The 17,955-nt window shown below is 40.2% G+C and overlaps 2 protein-coding genes across 3 annotated transcripts in view; one reads left to right on the forward strand and one right to left on the reverse strand.

Moving 5' to 3' along the window:
• Window positions 1-785: 785 nt before the first annotated feature.
• LOC138354437 (leukocyte elastase inhibitor B-like) lies at window positions 786-8,785 on the reverse strand. The gene is made up of 4 exons (XM_069308629.1): window positions 8,667-8,785; window positions 8,448-8,553; window positions 6,545-6,833; window positions 786-1,063 (listed from the first exon to the last, which is right to left on the reverse strand). Exons 1-4 carry the CDS (start codon window positions 8,783-8,785, stop codon window positions 786-788), a joined length of 792 nt encoding a protein of 263 aa, XP_069164730.1.
• A 535-nt stretch (window positions 8,786-9,320) lies between these two features.
• LOC138349699 (uncharacterized) overlaps window positions 9,321-17,955 on the forward strand; it is a 96,738-nt gene continuing 88,103 nt past the window's right edge. Inside the window, exons 1-3 of one of the 2 annotated variants that reach the window (XM_069308685.1) lie at window positions 9,321-9,546; window positions 10,827-10,972; window positions 13,554-13,657. In XM_069308685.1, the coding sequence (XP_069164786.1) occupies window positions 9,347-9,546; window positions 10,827-10,972; window positions 13,554-13,657 (450 nt within the window). In that variant the 5' untranslated portion in view covers window positions 9,321-9,346. The remainder of the gene's footprint in view (window positions 9,547-10,826; window positions 10,973-13,553; window positions 13,658-17,955) is intronic. The other variant, XM_069308684.1, reaches the window with a different exon arrangement.

A 17,955-nucleotide genomic window follows, 5' to 3' on the forward strand; every position in this document is an offset into this window, starting at 1 on the left:
AATGCAAGACCTTGCATGTGGGGCACAACTACCAAATTAATAACATTACATTACAGCAGAGTGATAAAGAAAAGGGACCTTGGAGTCAAAATCCAACACTCAATGAAAGTTGCACAACAGATAGGGCCAGCAGTCAAAAAAGTATCCAAACGGAATAATCAAGCATACCTTTGACTTCAAGGAAAAGAAGAAAGTGATTTAATTGCATAAATCTCTGGTTCCCCTTCCCCCCCCCCCATTTGGATTACTGTAACCAAGCATGGAGGACCTCATCTTCAGAAGGATAAAGCTGCTCTGGAGAGAGTGCAACACTGGCAACAAAAATCATTCCATTGCTAAGTTAACTCGTATCAGGAACGGTTGAGGGCCACAGGGTTAACAACAGTGCAAATCAGGCATGACAGGGCGCATCCTATTGAAACTTTTAAAATCCTGAACAATATGGAGGATGTTGATCCAGACAGTTTTTTCAAAAAAGTCAGATGTAACTCAGACAAGGAGCAACGGTTTCAAGCTCAACAAGCTACATTGTAGGACTGAGAGCAGGAGTTGTTTTTCACTCACAGGGTTGTTAATACATGGAACCGTCTACCCGCCGAAGCTGTAAATGCCAATTCCCTATTAACTTTTAAAGTAGAGCTGGAAAAGATCCTCAAGGCAAATGGGGGACCTTCGACAAGTCCCCGTCTTCCTGTCTTCGTCGAACCCACTAGTGTTAGTGTCTCTCGTGTAAACTCAGGTAATAATAATATAACTTCGAAAGACTGATGACTCACCCTAATAGTTCATCGTTGATTGTTTCCTCTATCTTGAACTTTGGCAACTTGAGATTGACTTCCTCGTATGTCATTTTTGTGAGGCATGCTTGAAGGTGCGGTGGGAGAGGCGTTGCAGCATGGCGTCAAGGGGTGTGTGGCGTTGGCAGTGGCGTTGGCAGTGGCGTTGGCAGTGGCGTTGGCAGTGGCATTGGCACTCGTGTTGTGAGGCAGAAGCACCAACATGGAAACCGCCTCTCCCTTGTATGGCATCTCTAACACTGTCGCTCCCAGCTCGCTTGAGTCTCCTGCAATCACAACCAACGAAACCATTAACCACATTCAGCATAGTCCTTCACCTCTCCTTCAACCTCTCCCGTCACCGTGTCCGTCCCTACTTAACTAGCTCAACTAGTTACTGGGCACAACTCCTGTGCCAGGCAAGTACAACCTGCTCACCATAACCCGTGCTGCTTGCAACGTTTTGTTCCGAGTAGCTGAATCTAAAATAACAACAACAGTAGCGACAGATGGCGCAGTAGCAGTTGGAAATGTAGCTGTTATAATAGCAGAATTTATTGTAGTAATAGTTGTTGTAGAAGTAGCAACATTCGTTATGGAAGTAGCAGTAATAGCTGTAGAAAGTAGCATAAGATGATGTAGAAGTAGCACAAGAACCAGCAATAGTGTTTGAAGAAGCAGGAATGGTAGTTGTTATCTTACAAGTAGAAATTGTAGACGAAATTTCAGTTGCTAAAGAATTAGCAACTATGCTAAAATTTGTAATAATACTTGTAGAAGTGTCAGTAGAAGTTGTAGAAGTAGCTTAAGTTTTTATCCAGAAATTAACAATATAAACAATATTTATAATAGTTGTAAAAGTTGCCATAGTAGTTGTAGAAGTAACAGTAGTAGCTGACATAGTTATAGAAGCAACAGAAGTAGCTGACATAGTTGTAGAAGCAACAGAAGTAGCTGACATAGTTGTAGAAGCAACAGAAGTAGCTGACGTAGTTGTAGAAGTAACAGTAGTAGCTGACATAGTTGTAGAAGCAACAGAAGTAGCTGACATAGTTGTAGAAGCAACAGAAGTAGCTGACATAGTTGTAGAAGCAACAGAAGTAGCTGACATAGTTATAGAAGCAACAGAAGTAGCTGACATAGTTGTAGAAGCAACAGAAGTAGCTGACATAGTTGTAGAAGCAACAGAAGTAGCTGACATAGTTGTAGAAGCAACAGAAGTAGCTGACATAGTTGTAGAAGCAACAGAAGTAGCTGACATAGTTGTAGAAGCAACAGAAGTAGCTGACATAGTTGTAGAAGCAACAGAAGTAGCTGACATAGTTGTAGAAGCAACAGAAGTAGCTGACATAGTTGTAGAAGTAACAATAATAGTTGAAATAGTAATATTTTTATATAGCAGTAGCAGTAGTTGTTGTTGTGGTTGTTGTTGTGGCTGTTGTAGTTGTTAATTGTAGAAGCATTCTCAAGTAGAAATTGTAAGAGAAGCAGCGTTAATTGTAAAAAGTATGAGGAATAGCTGTAGAGTAGCGGATGTAGTTGTCCAAGTAACAGTCGTAGACGTTAAGTAGCAGTCGTAGATGTCCAAGTAACAGTCGTTGCCGTTAAGTAGCAGTCGAAATTGTCTAAGTAACAGTCGAGGACGTTAAGTAGCAGTCATAGTTGTCTAAGTAAAAGTCGTCCGCCGTTAAGTAGCAGTCGTAGTTGTCTAAGTAACAGTCGTCGCCGTTAAGTAGCAGTAGTAGTTGTCTAAGTAACAGTCGTTGCCGTCAAGTTACTGTCGTAGTTGTCTTAGTAAGCGTTTTTGCAGTAAGTTGCAGCCACAGTTGTCTAAGTAACAGTCGAAGTTGTAATTAAGTAGCAGCTGTAATTGTATAAGTAGCATTAGTAGTTGAAGAAGTATCAATAGTAGTTGTAATAGTACACAAAACCTTTGCACAAGTAACAATGCACAAAGAAATCGCATTAATGTGATACATCAATAAGAAAATCAGTAGGAGTCCGTGAGAAGGATTCGAACCAACACTCTGGGTACTCCCAAGCATGAACCACTCGGCCACGACGTGCTCAAAACCAATACAACCTGGGATTCAATTGAATCCTCTAAGGGTCTTGAGGCGTGTACTGGAGTGTTAGAGGTGGATCTTTAAAACTATAATAATAATAATAATAATAATAATAATAATAATAATAATAATAATAATAATAATAATAATAATAATTCATTCACTAGAAGGTACAATGGGTTGGTGAGATTACATAAGCTTGCTATTTTTACATTCATACAAAGCCACTAACACGCAATGCGTTTTGGATACGGTTCTTACTCTAACATATCAGGTAGGATGAAAGAGTACATTGTAGCAAGGTTTTTATATCAACAAATATCTACAACATAAGTTGTCAGAGGTGGTTACACTGGTAAGGATATATGTCTTAAGTACTAATATTGAGGAAGTGGGTAGTTCAAGATACAGTGTGAGGTTGAAGCACAAGGTAGGAAACTATGAGGATGAAATTAGGTACTTTATGGTTTTACTTTTGAACATTGCATAGGCTGGATAATTCTTTATTTCACCGGGGAGTTAGTTCCAAAGACTGAGCCTTTTTATTTGCATGGAGTGTTTGTACAGATTTAGTTTGATTCTGGGGATATCAAAGATATATTTATTTCTGGTGTGGTGCTCATAGGGTTCTATTACACCTATTAAGGAAAGTTTCAGATCAAGATTAGCATTTATGAACAAGGTTTTGTACATGTAGATAGCACATGAGAATGTGTGGAGTTAGTGTATGTTTAACATGTTACGGGACTTAAATAGAGGGGCTATGTGCTGTCTGAAGACAGAGTTTGTTATAGTTCTGATAACTGATTTTTCCTGGGTGATGATGGCTTTAGGTAGTTTGCAGAGGTTGAACCAAATGCACAGATACCGTATGTAAGATAGGGTTAAACTAACGCATAGGTATAGTGAGAGGGGGACCAGAGTTAGGGACATAATATTTGATTTGATAAAGTAAACAACCGTTTTTGAGTCTTTCTTGGTTATGTGTTGTAGCGTGGGTGTTGAAGCTGAGTCTCTTGCCTAAGTGTAGGCCAAGGAACTTTCCATCATTATTATTGCTATGTTAACAATATCTATCTGAAACTGAATTGCATTTGTTGATTTGTTTCCAAATAAGATGTAATAGGTCTTTTTTATGTTTAGTGTGGGTTTGTTGGTTGACATCCATAGGTGGATTTTTCTTAATTCATTATATATAACATTATTTAGTGTGTGTGGGTTTGGGTTACATATACCGTTGCCAGAGTGCATGCGGGAAATATGTGAAATCCTTTAGTGGAAGCCTAGCTCAGGGCCGCTAGAGGATTTAGTTGAATCCCAAATTGCATTGCTTTTTGATCATGTCGTGGCCGAGTGGTTTAGGGGGCATGTTTGGGAGTACCCAGGTGCAGGCTCCTACTGATTTTGTCTAAATCCCTTAATAACAATCCCATAGGTCAATCATGTTCATCAATATATTGTCAATTGTTGTTCGTCAATCATTTCAATATATTTGGTCCCAAAAGAATCACAGAGGCATGATATCATCAATGAGATGATCACGTGGATCAATGAGGTGACTTGAAGCAGCCATCTAGTGGTTCCCTGATGCTGGTTCAAGCCATCTCGTTGCCTCAAATGATCTTCTCAATAAAGTTGATGTGGAACCAATAATAATGTTTTTTACAGCTTGCAACATTAGAATTGACAAATCACTTTCAATATTTCAAATCAGTTTCCTCTTTGGGTTTGTCAAATTTGTTCAATGTTTTGCGACTATATATTAGATCCCTCTCATAATATTATTTATTTGAGTGTGCTTTCACATAGTTAAGTTAGTGATGGACGAAAAGATGTGGGATTATAGAAAAGATTAATAGAAGAACGAGAGGGAATACAAATCTGACGAATCGTTTAAGATATTAATGTGAAACCCTTTGAAAACCAGTTCTGATACGAATAACAATTAATTATACAATAAATAATTAAATGATACATTACACATAATGTTACACATACAAAAATTAAGGTTAATACAAGAATTACATTACGACAGTGACTAAAAAAAAAAAATTCCCTCGCACAAAAATTGAAAGAAACTGAAAGTTGCAATTCTGAAGCGATTTGATATGGTCGTGTTGCAGCTGCTTATTGTCAGTTGAAATACAACACGTTCCAACAACTGAGAAGTTGCAGCCAATTGCATTCCTGGTGTCATGTGAACATGCAATGTCCAATTTAGAGAGTACATGCAGGTTGAATGACCTGTAAAATTAGACAAACTTACAGCTACTGAATATCATGTGATATAGTTGCACGGTTCCCCGAGTGTATGACACACGGTGGTCACGTGTCCCAACCACATGGAGCATTGGACAAATTACTTTCATAAGAGTATTGATCATAGAGGACAGTAGCTAGAGATAGACATAGTGGACAGTCATGCTTCAGCCTTCTGCAGCCCTCTTCTGTTTTAATCATTCTTATAATTTTAGCATCATCAGCACACAGTAAGAGAATGAGTCTATTCCTTCTGGAAAATCATTCACGTATATCAGAAACAAGATAGGTCCGAGTACAGAACCCTGCGGGACTCCGCTGGTGATATCACGCCAATCTGAGGTCTCACCCCTCACAGTAACTCTCTGCTTCCTGTTGTTTAGGAATGCCCCTTATCCATAGGAGCACCCTACCACTTACTCCAGCTTGTTTCTCCAACTTATGCAACAGTCTATTGTGGGCACTGTGTCAAAGCTTTCTGACAGTCCAAGAAAATGCTCATCCTTCTCCTTCTTGCGTAATCTTTGTCACCTGATCGTAGGCTCAGGTGGCAGGTAGGCTTAATTCTATTAAGCCTGTGAGACATTACTTTCCGTCCCTGAACCCATACTGGTGGTGAGTTTCAAAGTCTTTTCTCTATAGATGTGATTTCAGGGTTTTTCTCACGATCTTCTCCATCACCTTGCAGGATATACAAGTTAAGGACACTGGCCTGTAATTTAGGGCCTCCTGTCAATCACCCTTAATCACCACATTCAAGATTCTGAAGGGAATTCAGATATAATTTATATAGAACCATTCTGAAGGGAATGATTCTTTATATGGAATCAAGACATGATCACCACATTCAAGATTCTGAAGGGAATTGATAGGGTTGATAAAGACAGGCTATTTAACAAAAGGGGCACGCACACAGGGGGACACAGGTGGAAACTGAGTGCCCAAATGAGCCACAGAGATATTAGAAAGAACTTTTTTAGTGTCAGAGTGGTTGACAAATGGAATGCATTACGAAGTGATGTGGTGGAGGCTGACTCCATACACAGTTTCAAGTGTAGATATGATAGAGCCCAATAGGCTCAGGAATCTGTACACCTGTTGATTGACGGTTTAGAGGCGGGATCAAAGAGCCAGAGCTCAACCCCCGCTAACACAACTAGGTGAAATACAACTAGGTGAGTACACACACACACACACACCAAATAGGAGAGTACACAATGGAAGCAGTCCATAATAGCTGTTTAACTCTCAGGTACCTATTTACGGCTAGGTAACAGGTGCAGCAGGGTAAAAGAAACTCTGCCCATTTTGTTTCTGCCATCACTGGGGATCGAGCCCGTACCCTAGGATTACGAGTCCAGAGCGCTGTGCACTCAGCTATCAGCCCACAAGTGTATAAGTGTGTGAGTGCCTGCGTTTTTGTATACGTATGTATTAACTTACCAATTCTGAAATAGTCAGTTTGGGTCATCATGTCCACAAGAGTGTGTTTATCCGGGGTTGTGTAGAACTTCGTCTGGATCGTTGCCTGTTTCTTGAAGGCCGCCAGCCAGAGACCCTTGAAGTAGGCGGCGTTCACCAGAACCATCGGCTTGTCTTTCACTGTTTCACCCTTCACAATGGTTGGTATCTTGCCTCGTGTTACATTCTTCACGAACTGATTGATTGTCGCGGCCGCCTCTTCCTCCTGATTGTTGGAATAAAATATAATTAACAAAATGGAGGAGAAACACTTTATTGAATGAGAAATGTTTTAAGGAAAATAGATGGGGTTGTATCCAAATGTGAAAGTATAATTTACTTAATGAACAGAAATTAATTTAATTAATCGAAAAGGCTTTGTGGTCTTTCTACATGCGTGTCAATGGAAGAGTCAGTGGACGATGCTACAGTACACTCGGGCCTTCAGTAACGTCGTTCACACTAATACGCCCCAGGAACATGGTAATGAAAAGCTCCACACCCCAGAAGTGACTCGAACCCATACTGCCAGGAGCAATATGCAACTGGTGTACAGGAGACATTAACCACTCGACCATCACGACCGTACAAAAGATGATGGTAGCCGAGGTTATTTGCCCATCATCCCGACGGCAGTCTGACGGTAATCTTGGGCATAGTTATTTTATCAAATCACCTCATTTTTGGGGGCCACTTAAGCAATACAAATCCGAACAAGCCTGAATGGTCCCCCAGGCATATATGCAACTGAAAACTCCACACCCCAGAAGTGACTCGGGACCCATACTGACAGGAGCACTATGCAACTGGTGTACAAGGCACTTTAACCACTCGACCATCACGAGCGTACAAAAGATGATGGGAGCCGAGGTTATTTGCCCATCATCCCGACGGCACTCTAATGGTAATCATGGACATAGTTATTTTATCAAATCACCTCATTTTTGGGGCCACGTGAGCAACACAAATGCGAACAAGCTTTACTTATGTGGGTGTGTGGGTGTGGGTATCTGGCTGATGATTGGACGAAGTTGGTTTCTAGGATTGTGGGTCTTGACATTTCCATATGCATTTCCATATGCATTTCCATATTTCCACTAACATACAGACTGGCTAAGCGACTCAATGGTTTGCTGACTCCTTATGTACCTTGTGCTTTCAGCCAGAAGTCTCCAAAGGAATTTGTTGACTTACTGCGGGGAGCACGGGCCATGGGAAAAGAGCCTTGTTGGTTGTAGAGTCACTGTTTACCAATGATAAATGAAACAAATCGGGATGAAACAATTGGGATGAGAGCAGACAGAGTGTATCGTGATCCGGCTGCTCCTCTTAAACATACCAGACAACATACTACGGAAATTACTCCAAGCCTGCACTAAAGAGGCACCCTTCTTGAGCCCAGATTGGCTCATGTATAAGCAAGTAGATGGATCCGGCTAAAGAGAGTCACTGTTCAGTGAAATATGTACAGTATTTTCATCTATATTTGCAACATATTCATTGCATTGGTAACCTTCACTTAAATCTATGAATTTTTACATTTATATTCTTTGGCAGGTGTATTCCAAGACTTTATGTCGACGATGTTTTAAATTGCTTGACGAATTGGATGAAATGCAGCAGCGATCAGATGTCATAAAAAATACGATAACAGGATGGTACAACCGCTCTTTCTTGCGGAGACTAAAGCTACCAGGAGGAACTGACGAAATATAGGTACGAAGAATTTCCCATCTCCTTTTTCAAGAAAAAACTAAAGAGACAAGTATAGAGTTCTGGGAAATGGGAAGATATTTAGTGTGGAATGTGCATGGTCCTAGTACAGTGAGAGGGCCCAGTTTTTTCTTGTCTTCTCATATTTTCCTATTCTCCTAAAATCACTGACATTTTCCTTTGAATTTAGGCCATCTCCTAAACCTACTGTATTCTCTATGCTTTTCATCTCTTCTATTGCTCTATCTACCCTGGATGATATTTCCTTTTCTAAACATCTGAAAATTATTATGGACTTACTTCTATCTGCAGTGTTTTGCACTAATTACCTAATTGCTTGTCTAACTTCTGCATCTTGTTGGTCATTTCTGATTTTTACTTCCAAACATACACTTCCTTATGATCTTCTCTTTTGCAACTTGTGCATATGTCTCTTATTTCCTCTTTGTCATTTCCTAGTTCTTTATTAACCTCCTCTATGTGAGTTGTCCATGAAGTTTCTCTTTGCATATCCTTGCCTAACTCTGTTGGCCTTCATCGTTCCTTGGAGTTGTTCACCATATGAGTCTATTTTCTTGTTTATTTCTTCAAATTCACCACTCTTCACTTTCCATGCCTCATTATCTTTCACTAGTTCCTTGATGTGTGCCTCCTGTATCCTAACCTTATCAATTAAGCTGGTCATTTGCTGGAAAATACTTCCTTTTAAATTACAAAACTCAATCTTGAGACCTTCATTTTCTTGTAATTTGATTACCTTTTCTTCATAATTCCTTTAACAGGTCCTCAATAATCGCAAACCTGCCAAGAAAACCTCCTTTCATTATATCTTGTGCTGAGAAGCCTTCTTAACAGATCTAAAACTTTTTTAAAAAGATAAAAAAAAAAAGATGAAGATAACAAATTCCACCAACTATTAACATAAATATTTGGTAGGGTTTTCGAATACAGTATTTTGCATTTCCACAGCCAGAGTAACTGCATTTCTTTTTAATGACTGAATAACCTATGTTTAAAAAGTGATTGATCTACAATATCAAATTTTATGGGCAATCGCCTTCAACAGAGTCAATGGATATTGATGACAGTCCTGTAGAAGATGATGAACCAAGCATTAAGCTCAAAGTTGAGCCATTAGAGGAAGACGATGACCTTTTAGCGGATGAACTACGGCCAGAAGACCAGGGAATCAGACCGGATGATCCTGAGTTTAATCCAGCATATGACAACGTGTGGATGATGGGCAAAACTCGTGGGAGAGGGCGTGGCAGGTACAGTATATAGAAAATGTGGTTGTACTCTTGTCAGTATGAATGCTTCATGGAAAATTAATCCCTATTATCGGGGGACAAGGAGCTAATAGAAGTCCCCTTAGGTCAACTCCTGATCTTCCTTAGGTTGCAACCTCACAACAGTTGCCTAACTCCTCAGTACCTGCTGACCGCTAGGTGAACACACGGCATCAGGGGAAAGGAAATGTAACCCTCTATTTTTGTCCCATTCGGGAATTGAACCCAGGACCCTTTATCGTAAAAGGACGTAGACCATTGTGCTATAATGCTTTGTATGTCATTATATAAAAGCATTGGAACAAGATTTTGCATGTTAAGTAATAATAATAATTATAATTGTTTTATACGGCAAAAGTAAAATCATTATTGTTGTGGATTTTAGAATCCATCCACACTCCGAGATATTGATAATGTGTAACCCACAATGCTTCCCTGTTGTATCTATGGGGAGTGAGATCTATCTCTTAAGCCTCAGTTGACAGAAAATTTGCTTTCTCTTCCAACATGCATTCTTATGTTACTTGCATTGCACTTGACACACATTATTGCATTCTATATATAAACAGCAACTAAAGGTAGATGTAGACTAAAAATAATAATAGATTCTTTTACAGTAATAAATATTGGTCATAATAGGTGTCATTATATTAGAGAAATGGAATTTGTGAATTTGAAGGGAAATTTAAAGATGAATTTGGGCGAGTGTGTTCTCTCCTTCATATGTGTACATGATCTAACTTCAACTCCTAAGTCAAGTATTTCCAGTTATTAGTAAATACAGTGATTTGGTTCCTGCGATCATTGTTTTCCAATTTTTGAAAATGAGAATGGAGGTTGCTTCAACAATTTTGCCATGAAGGGCAATTTTGCCCTAGACCAAATAGGTGACCTTCTCCAGGAACTTCCCCATGTCCAAGTACTACAGTAACTACATTTTGTATTATAAAACTTGGGTTTTCCTGTGTCATGTAGCAGCGGTTGGGCCGTGCGTCTTGGCAGTCTGTTCGGTACTTGTGTGGTCCTGTAGTATGTGGATGCTTGTTATCAGGTTACTTCAGATTTTAATTCATTCATACATCACACATTACCATATTTTCCACATTCATGAGGTGGGGAAGCATTAATCCAGAGAGAAAATAGTGAGTAATATTGTGAGAGAAGGTTGTTGATATTAGTAAAACTAAAGTTACGTGATTTTTTGTAATTCTTGGAACTTCATACATGCTGTTTTAAACTGCTATTCTACTTCTTTGTCATAGAGGACGGGGCCGCGGGCGAGGTCGAGGAAGAGGTCGTGGACGTGGCCGAGGCCCAGGCAGACCACCAAAGAATCCTAAAGAAAATTTGAGCCCAGGAAAAGCATCTCTGGGAGAGAAGTTAGGACAGCTTGTAACAAAAATATTGGGTAAGTTGAAGACTAAAGAGTATAGCATATAAACATAGAAATACTGTTGTGAGCCTTTTGGCCCCATGTGATATAGGAACTTTAAACACCCAGAATCAATATGTATTATGTATTGGTTTAATTTCCCAATGTTGGAAACTGGATGCTGTTAAGCTTATCGAGGTCCAGCTAGACCAACTACTTACCTTCCACAGGATACAACCCACAACAGTTGGCTAATTCTTGGGTACCTATTTACTGGTAGGTGAACAGAGGCATAAGATGTTAGGTCCCTCTGAACCAACGACAGACTTCCCCAGGATGCAACTCAAAAGAGTTGCCTAATTTCTGGGTATCTGGGTATCATTTGAAAGGAAATGTTGCTGAAATATCTTTGTCCTTCTGCAGGAATCGAACCCAGGACCATTATGCTTTAATTTAATTTAATCTGCTTGTAAACTGAATATCAAAGTACAGTGCTGTAATCCCTCATTTTATATCCCTGATGCATTCTTGGAAATTTTAAAATTTTAAATAGAAAAGTGTCATTCTGTCATTCCTCTATAAATGGAGAAATGACAGAATCGTTATTTGATTAAGTTGGTGAAAGGGTCAGGTGGTAGCTGAGAATGGTTGTGATATGATTCATCTGGATGGCCACTCAGAATAAAAAATGTCATCCTTCACTGCAGATTTTCCTGAGGCAGATGAACCAATTTTGGTGCAAGTTGAGCACTGGCTATGGAAGCATTGATTTCTCATGATATTAGTTGGAAAGTTAATTTGTTAATTTTGCTTAACAAAAATTCCTGTTAACCAATTTTAGTCCCAGCTAATGTACTTGAATATTGTGGGGCATTTCCAGTGACATATTGGTTTTTGGTTCATTGCTGTTTTAATTTTGCTTAACCCTCTCACTGTGCAACTTTTTTGATACTTTATCTGTCATACACAAAAAAAAGTTCTTAATAAATTCTTAATCTTTTAACTGTTAATATCCAGAAAACATGAAAATCCATGTAAAATGTCTTTACCTATTGTGGTTTACCTGTAGTGGTCTGAAGAAGTTGGGTTTCTTTGGTAGAACTAAGGTGAGGTGACATATGGGAATAACTTGATCCATTTATTTTCATTGTTTCTCATTTTATTTAATTTTTTGTTGTGGTCACATGTTATATTGATGTGTCAATAGTGGAATTCTTTATAAATAACTATGACCACGACCAGAGTTCGAACCTGCTATTATCACCTGGTATCACCTTCCTGGTGTACACAGTACCATAACAACTTTACCAACAATCGTCTATAGGGATTGGTTAGTCCTGGAGCTTATTAACTAAGCTCCATAACTAAGCAATCCCCATTGACACTGTCATTGACAATCCCCATTGATGCTCGTGGTGTAATTTCGGCACATTTTATTCATCAAAGCCCTGGTACATACTTGGGCCACGCCTAGCCTAGAATGTGAAACAATGCTTGAATGGGGCCCAAGCCATAAATCACTTAAGAACTCCATGACCCGACCAGGTTGTCATGCCTAATAGCAAGAACACAATGTTTGGCCTAGTATGCAAGGTCTGATTTGTCTAACAAGCAGAGTGATTTTTGAGATTTTCATTTTTTTTCAAATTGGTTTATTCCAATTAATATTATATTAAGAACATTAATTAGTAACTTAATTATGTTAGATTAGGTTTGATCAAATTTCAATGTTAGTTTTAACTCAAATTTAAAAATTCAAATCATATGCAACTGCAAGCTTTGTCATTCTATAAGAAAATTTGTTGAAAAATATGCAATTTCAGGAAAATTCAGCTTGTTAAGCAACTTAGCCTATTAGGCAAAACAATACATATACGCAGTTGTAAAAGTTCAGTGGTTCCAAGCATGTCTACCCTACACGTTCACTCACTGGAGGGTGATGCACCAGACATGGTCATCTTTTTTTACTAAGGCTCTAAAAGGAAACTAAAGGGACTCAGGAATGTTCCCAAATATGGCAAACAGTTGACAGAGGCCTCTAGTGTCACATTACATCCCCCTAGAATGGGTGGGGGATGTTGAATAAAATGGGGGCACTTCAAGACGATTTAAGGAGTTTAAGGGTTAACCTTATGGCTGCACTGATCAATAGCAGTCAGGTCATTAAAAACTACCCAAGAACACAAAAATCCCCCAAGTAGTAAGTAAGATCTTTGCTTTGGCGCTCATTACCACTGCAGATGCCTTTTCTGTTATTTTCAGGCCTGGTTTGTTGCATGTATCAGATTCCTCCCTTTGCCGTCCTGGAGTTAATAATGGAGTGTTGTAACGAACACCTGCCAATTTCCTCGTGGTTCTCTTGATATCATACCTGGTATGAAGTCCTGCTGGTTGCTTACCGCAGGACTTGCTTACGTTGCTTATCTGTGTGTTTATGTGACTGATGGTAGAGGTGTCTGTGGCTGTAATGGTAGAGGTGTATGTGGATGTGATGAAAAATGGGGGCTTTAAATAAACATGGACAGAAAGTCATCATGTTTTTTCTCTGTAGAAAATGACATGTTGGAATGATTGTAATTGTTTCCTTGGAATTGTTGACGTAGACCCCCTGTTTCAGGAGACGACGACACTGAGGAACAGCCTAATCTGGACGCTGATGACTCTGCTGGCAACGCGGAAGCTGACGAAGATGATGCAAACACCAGTTTGAAGACAGATAAGGTAAGCCATCAATTTCTTATATGGTGTGCAATTTTCCTTTGCCATATTGTGAATGCAGCTTTTGAGGTAGGTGAAAGTTTTATTTTTAATTTATTAATAAATTCAATAATTTTTAGATTTAATAAATCATAACTCATACTCAGTTTTCTACATTCTTATTTTGGCTAACATGGCAGATGTACAGGAAAGTTGATTACTTATTAAACACACATTAGTTGTTAGATGGGGTGACATGATTGATGGTGCATTATAGACAGTCCTCCCCATTACAAATGGGTTACGTTCTGCAAATGCATTCGTAAAGCATTTGTATGCATACTGTGATTTCCATAGGCACAATGTTATAAATGAGGGATGTACTTTCAGACCACCAAAAATCATCACATAACCCATATTTTTGGGACATATAATGATGGCATTGTCTTGTTTGTCATAGTTAGTTGTTCATTAAGAGTGAAGAGATTAGTTGCTGGAGACGGCGGTGGTAGGTGATGTGTGGGCTGTAGGTAGCGATGTGTCTGCAGTGGAGATTGGCCAATCATTTTCAGTGTCAATAGCTGCATTTGATGTTGGGGGATGATGGGTGAGTGGCAAACACCTTTAGGTCATCATCAATGTCACTGTCGTCGATTTCGGTGGTGCAGGATGGTCCCAGTTGGCGAGTATTTCATGCTGTTAATGCTTGCAAATCTCTGTTGGTTTTTCATCCTTCACGGAGTGCTTGATAATCTCCAACTTGGTACGTAAGGTAATGGGTCGCCTTTTCATTGGCACTGGTGCATTACCAACACTCATTCTGTTCCTATCAGCCATTGTTAATGGTATTTTCAGCGATAAATTCCAAAGAATTTCAGTGTGTCTAGGTTTGTGCATGAAAAACCTGTTGACTGTGAGGCAGTGTGGATCTTCTCGGACAGAAGTCACATCTCTCGCACGACAGTTTGTCAATGTATTTTTAAACTATACCAACTTTTCCCAACCAAACCTAACCTTAACCTTGCTCAACCAAACCTAACCTTGCCCAACCAAACCTAACCTTGCCCAACCAAACCTAACCTTGCCCAACCAAACCTAACCTTAACCTTGCCCAACCAAACCTAACCTTGCCCAACCAAACCTAACCTTGTCCAACCAAACCTAACCTTGTCCAACCAAACCTAACCTTGTCCAACCAAACCTAACCTTGTCCAACCAAACCTAACCTTGTCCAACCAAACCTAACCTTGTCCAACCAAACCTAACCTTAACCTTGCCCAACCAAACCTAACCTTACCCAACCAAACCTAACCTTGCCCAACCAAACCTTACCTTATCCAAACAAACCTAATCTAACTAACTCAACTGAGCCTAACACACTCTAATCTAAGTTAATACATCCCAACCTAATGATCTACTGTATATTGTTTTGACGATCAGAAAACCAGCTGTTGAATAGTCAAGTGTACCATTTGAATATATCCGTCTCCCCTAGTGGGTTGTGCAGGCCTTTTTGTGCTAACCTATGCCACCATGTGGCCACCGTACCGATGTTTTAGTGCCGCTTGTAATGCTGGGGTCGGCAGAGTGGGCTTGACTAGTGAATTGATGCAGGAATGGCGACTTGAGGGGCCATTTTGTTGGAGGAGTGTTTGTATAACCGGGACCTCCTGTACTTGATTTTAATACAGATACTACCAGTTAACACTTTCGCGCTCTCGGCGAAGGTCACTCAGCCAACCGTATGTGCGCGCGGCGTTTTTATCGCTTAAGCGTAAAAACAAAAATGTGTATACTCTTTTTACTTTTCTGACCTTAGTTTTCATGCTACGTATTTCATTTTGGTATCAACGTGTTCGCAATAAAATTCCCTAGAAGAATATCAGTAAAAAAAGTCGCGAAAGCTATAGAGATACCAGCATGAAATAAATAACTACGAAGATGAGTCGCCGTGAGCGCTCAACAGCAACAAAATGTTTTTACTCTTGGGACTATTATCACCTCTACAATTGTCCTACAGCCTTAATTTTGGTATCAATGGACTCCCAATAAAATTCCCAACACGGTGATATGAATATAATCGTAGAATAATGGTCCCGGCCCACCCGCAAGAGTGTGGGAAGTGGGCGCACTGTTACCCGGTAACGGTGACCGGATGACACACGCGCGAAACGTTGCTTTGAAAGTTTATACTTATTTCACTGTTCTGATATTATTATTGTATGTATGTCATTCATTTTTGTGGCAATGTTTTCGCAATAGAATGTTCTATGAGCTAAATTATACTACACAAACTTGGACCAAATAGGTGTACTTACCAAGGGAAGGCTGGTTGTGGAACAGTAAGTTGAGCATTTGTTCTTCACTCCACCTTCTTCAGGTTCTTCATTCCTGAAGTTGCTCAACAGATGGTTTGTAGGTGGAGTGAAGCTGTTGCGGGTGGTTACTTCTTCACCACCCAATACACCTGTTTCCGGTGGTAATTGGTGTAGCAGGGAACAACACAGAGTGTAACACCACAGGTCTTGCATCCATAGTTCGTGTCCTTCCTTTTACCGGACCGTGCGCATGCATGACACTTGAGACGTTTGGGCAGTCTGTAAATTTCATGTTTCAGTTTGTAGTTCATGCGATTTTCTGAATCAACAATAGGGCGGCCAGGTCCTCTCGCTGGAGGTGTAACAGGAGTTGCAGGAGAGTCAGATTCATCTGACAAAACAGTTTCGTCAACTGGCAGTGTGGCAGACATGTCGGGTTCAGATTCGTTGTCTGCTTCATCTTGAGGTGGTGTAGTGAACAAAGGCCGCCTCACACCAGATGGTCCGGGAGTTGGCATGGCGTCAGCATTGGCAGGAGCTGTGTCATCATTTATGTCTGGAGCGTGCCGCAAGTGTTGAGATGATGATGTTGTTTTAGGCCACTCCTCTGTGTCCCAGTGCAATAGGGCCCAGATTGCCACTTCGTGGAACTGTAGCAATGTTAGCTTTTTTCAATCAGTTGTGTTGTATTTGTACAAAACATAGGCATTATGCAATGCCATTTGCAGGAAATAAAAGGTAATCTTTTTGGTCCACTTGTGAGTTTTCCTGGTAAAATGGTAATATTTAACCATTTGATCGAAGTGGTCCACACCTTTCATGAACTTATTGTACTCGCAAATTGCAGTCGGTTTGTTCACTGTTACCTGTTGTATTCCACTTGTTCCGTCTCGGTTGCGAATTCGCTTCCTTCGCTGAACTCGCTGAGTATCTGCATTGTGGATGTTGGTAATGATTGAAACCACTCGCTTGTCTTTCCACAGGAGAATGAAGGTATTATCTTTGCGGCGGTATACTGTGGTATCCAGTGGAAGTTTACCCTTGGCTAGAGCTTGCAATACCTTTGGGGCGCCACGTAGCATTCTAATTGTGCCACATGTGTACACCCCAAGTTCTCTCAATGTTTCTGTCAGGGTAACCGAGTTGTAGTAATTATCCATGTACAAATGGTAACCCTAGTTCACTAAAGGCTGCATCAACCCCGTTACTGTATCCACTATCGTCTTGCTAATACCTGAGTATACGTCAAAGTCATATATGTACCCAGAGACAGATTCAGCAAGCATATAAAGTTTCACACCATACTTGTCTGGTTTGTTTGGATTGTACACTTTGAAGGATAGTCGGCCTCGCCATGCCATTGTACCCTTATCCAAACACAACTCTTTCTTGGGGATGTAAACTTGAGCAAACCTCTCTTTCAAGTAATCCATCACTGGTCTCACTTTTATCAGCTTATCACGATTGTTCACGGGCACTGCATTGGTATTGAATGTGTGGAAAAACTGGTTTATATGCTGGAATCGTCTGGACGGCATGAACAAGCTGAAGAAACGAGCATGCCATGGCTTTGCTGTTTGCCAATACATCCTCATAGTTGGGAGCCTAATTATGCCCATCAATATGAACAGTCCTAGGAATCGCGCCATTTCACTCACCTTCACTGGGGTCCAAATATCTGATACATTTTCATTGGCCATCCGGAATAACTGCGAGGCGTACAAATTTGTTTCAACGGTAAAGAACTCAAGGAGGGCACGCGTGATGAACAATTGAATATAAGCCAGTGCACTAGTAGGCTAGGGAATTTTCAGTCCAGGATCTCCAGTAAAATCATCAACAACTGGAGAAGTATTGCTACGACTCCAGCCCTCACCAGCCCCAGCCTGCCGAGTACGTACTGTACGTGTACGCCTTTCAGCAGGCTCGAATGAATCCTCATCACTTTCCTCATCACTTATACTTTCAGAATCACTTGGCGCAATTTGTCGTGTGTTCCTACGA

This window comes from Procambarus clarkii, chromosome 63 (assembly GCF_040958095.1).
Source record: "Procambarus clarkii isolate CNS0578487 chromosome 63, FALCON_Pclarkii_2.0, whole genome shotgun sequence".
NCBI lineage: Eukaryota > Metazoa > Arthropoda > Malacostraca > Decapoda > Cambaridae > Procambarus > Procambarus clarkii.

What these genes read in the sequence shown, in the direction of transcription:
- LOC138354437 (XM_069308629.1), bottom strand. Translation starts at nt 8,785, where the DNA reads ATGCAAAGAGAAACTTCATGGACAACTCACATAGAGGAGGTTAATAAA. An exon ending in AGAGAAGATCATAAGGAAGT is followed by an intron (nt 8,554 to 8,666) that starts GTATGTTTGGAA and finishes AATAATTTTCAG; the next exon opens with ATGTTTAGAAAAGGAAATAT. An exon ending in GCCTAAATTCAAAGGAAAAT is followed by an intron (nt 6,834 to 8,447) that starts GTCAGTGATTTT and finishes CATTCAATAAAG; the next exon opens with TGTTTCTCCTCCATTTTGTT.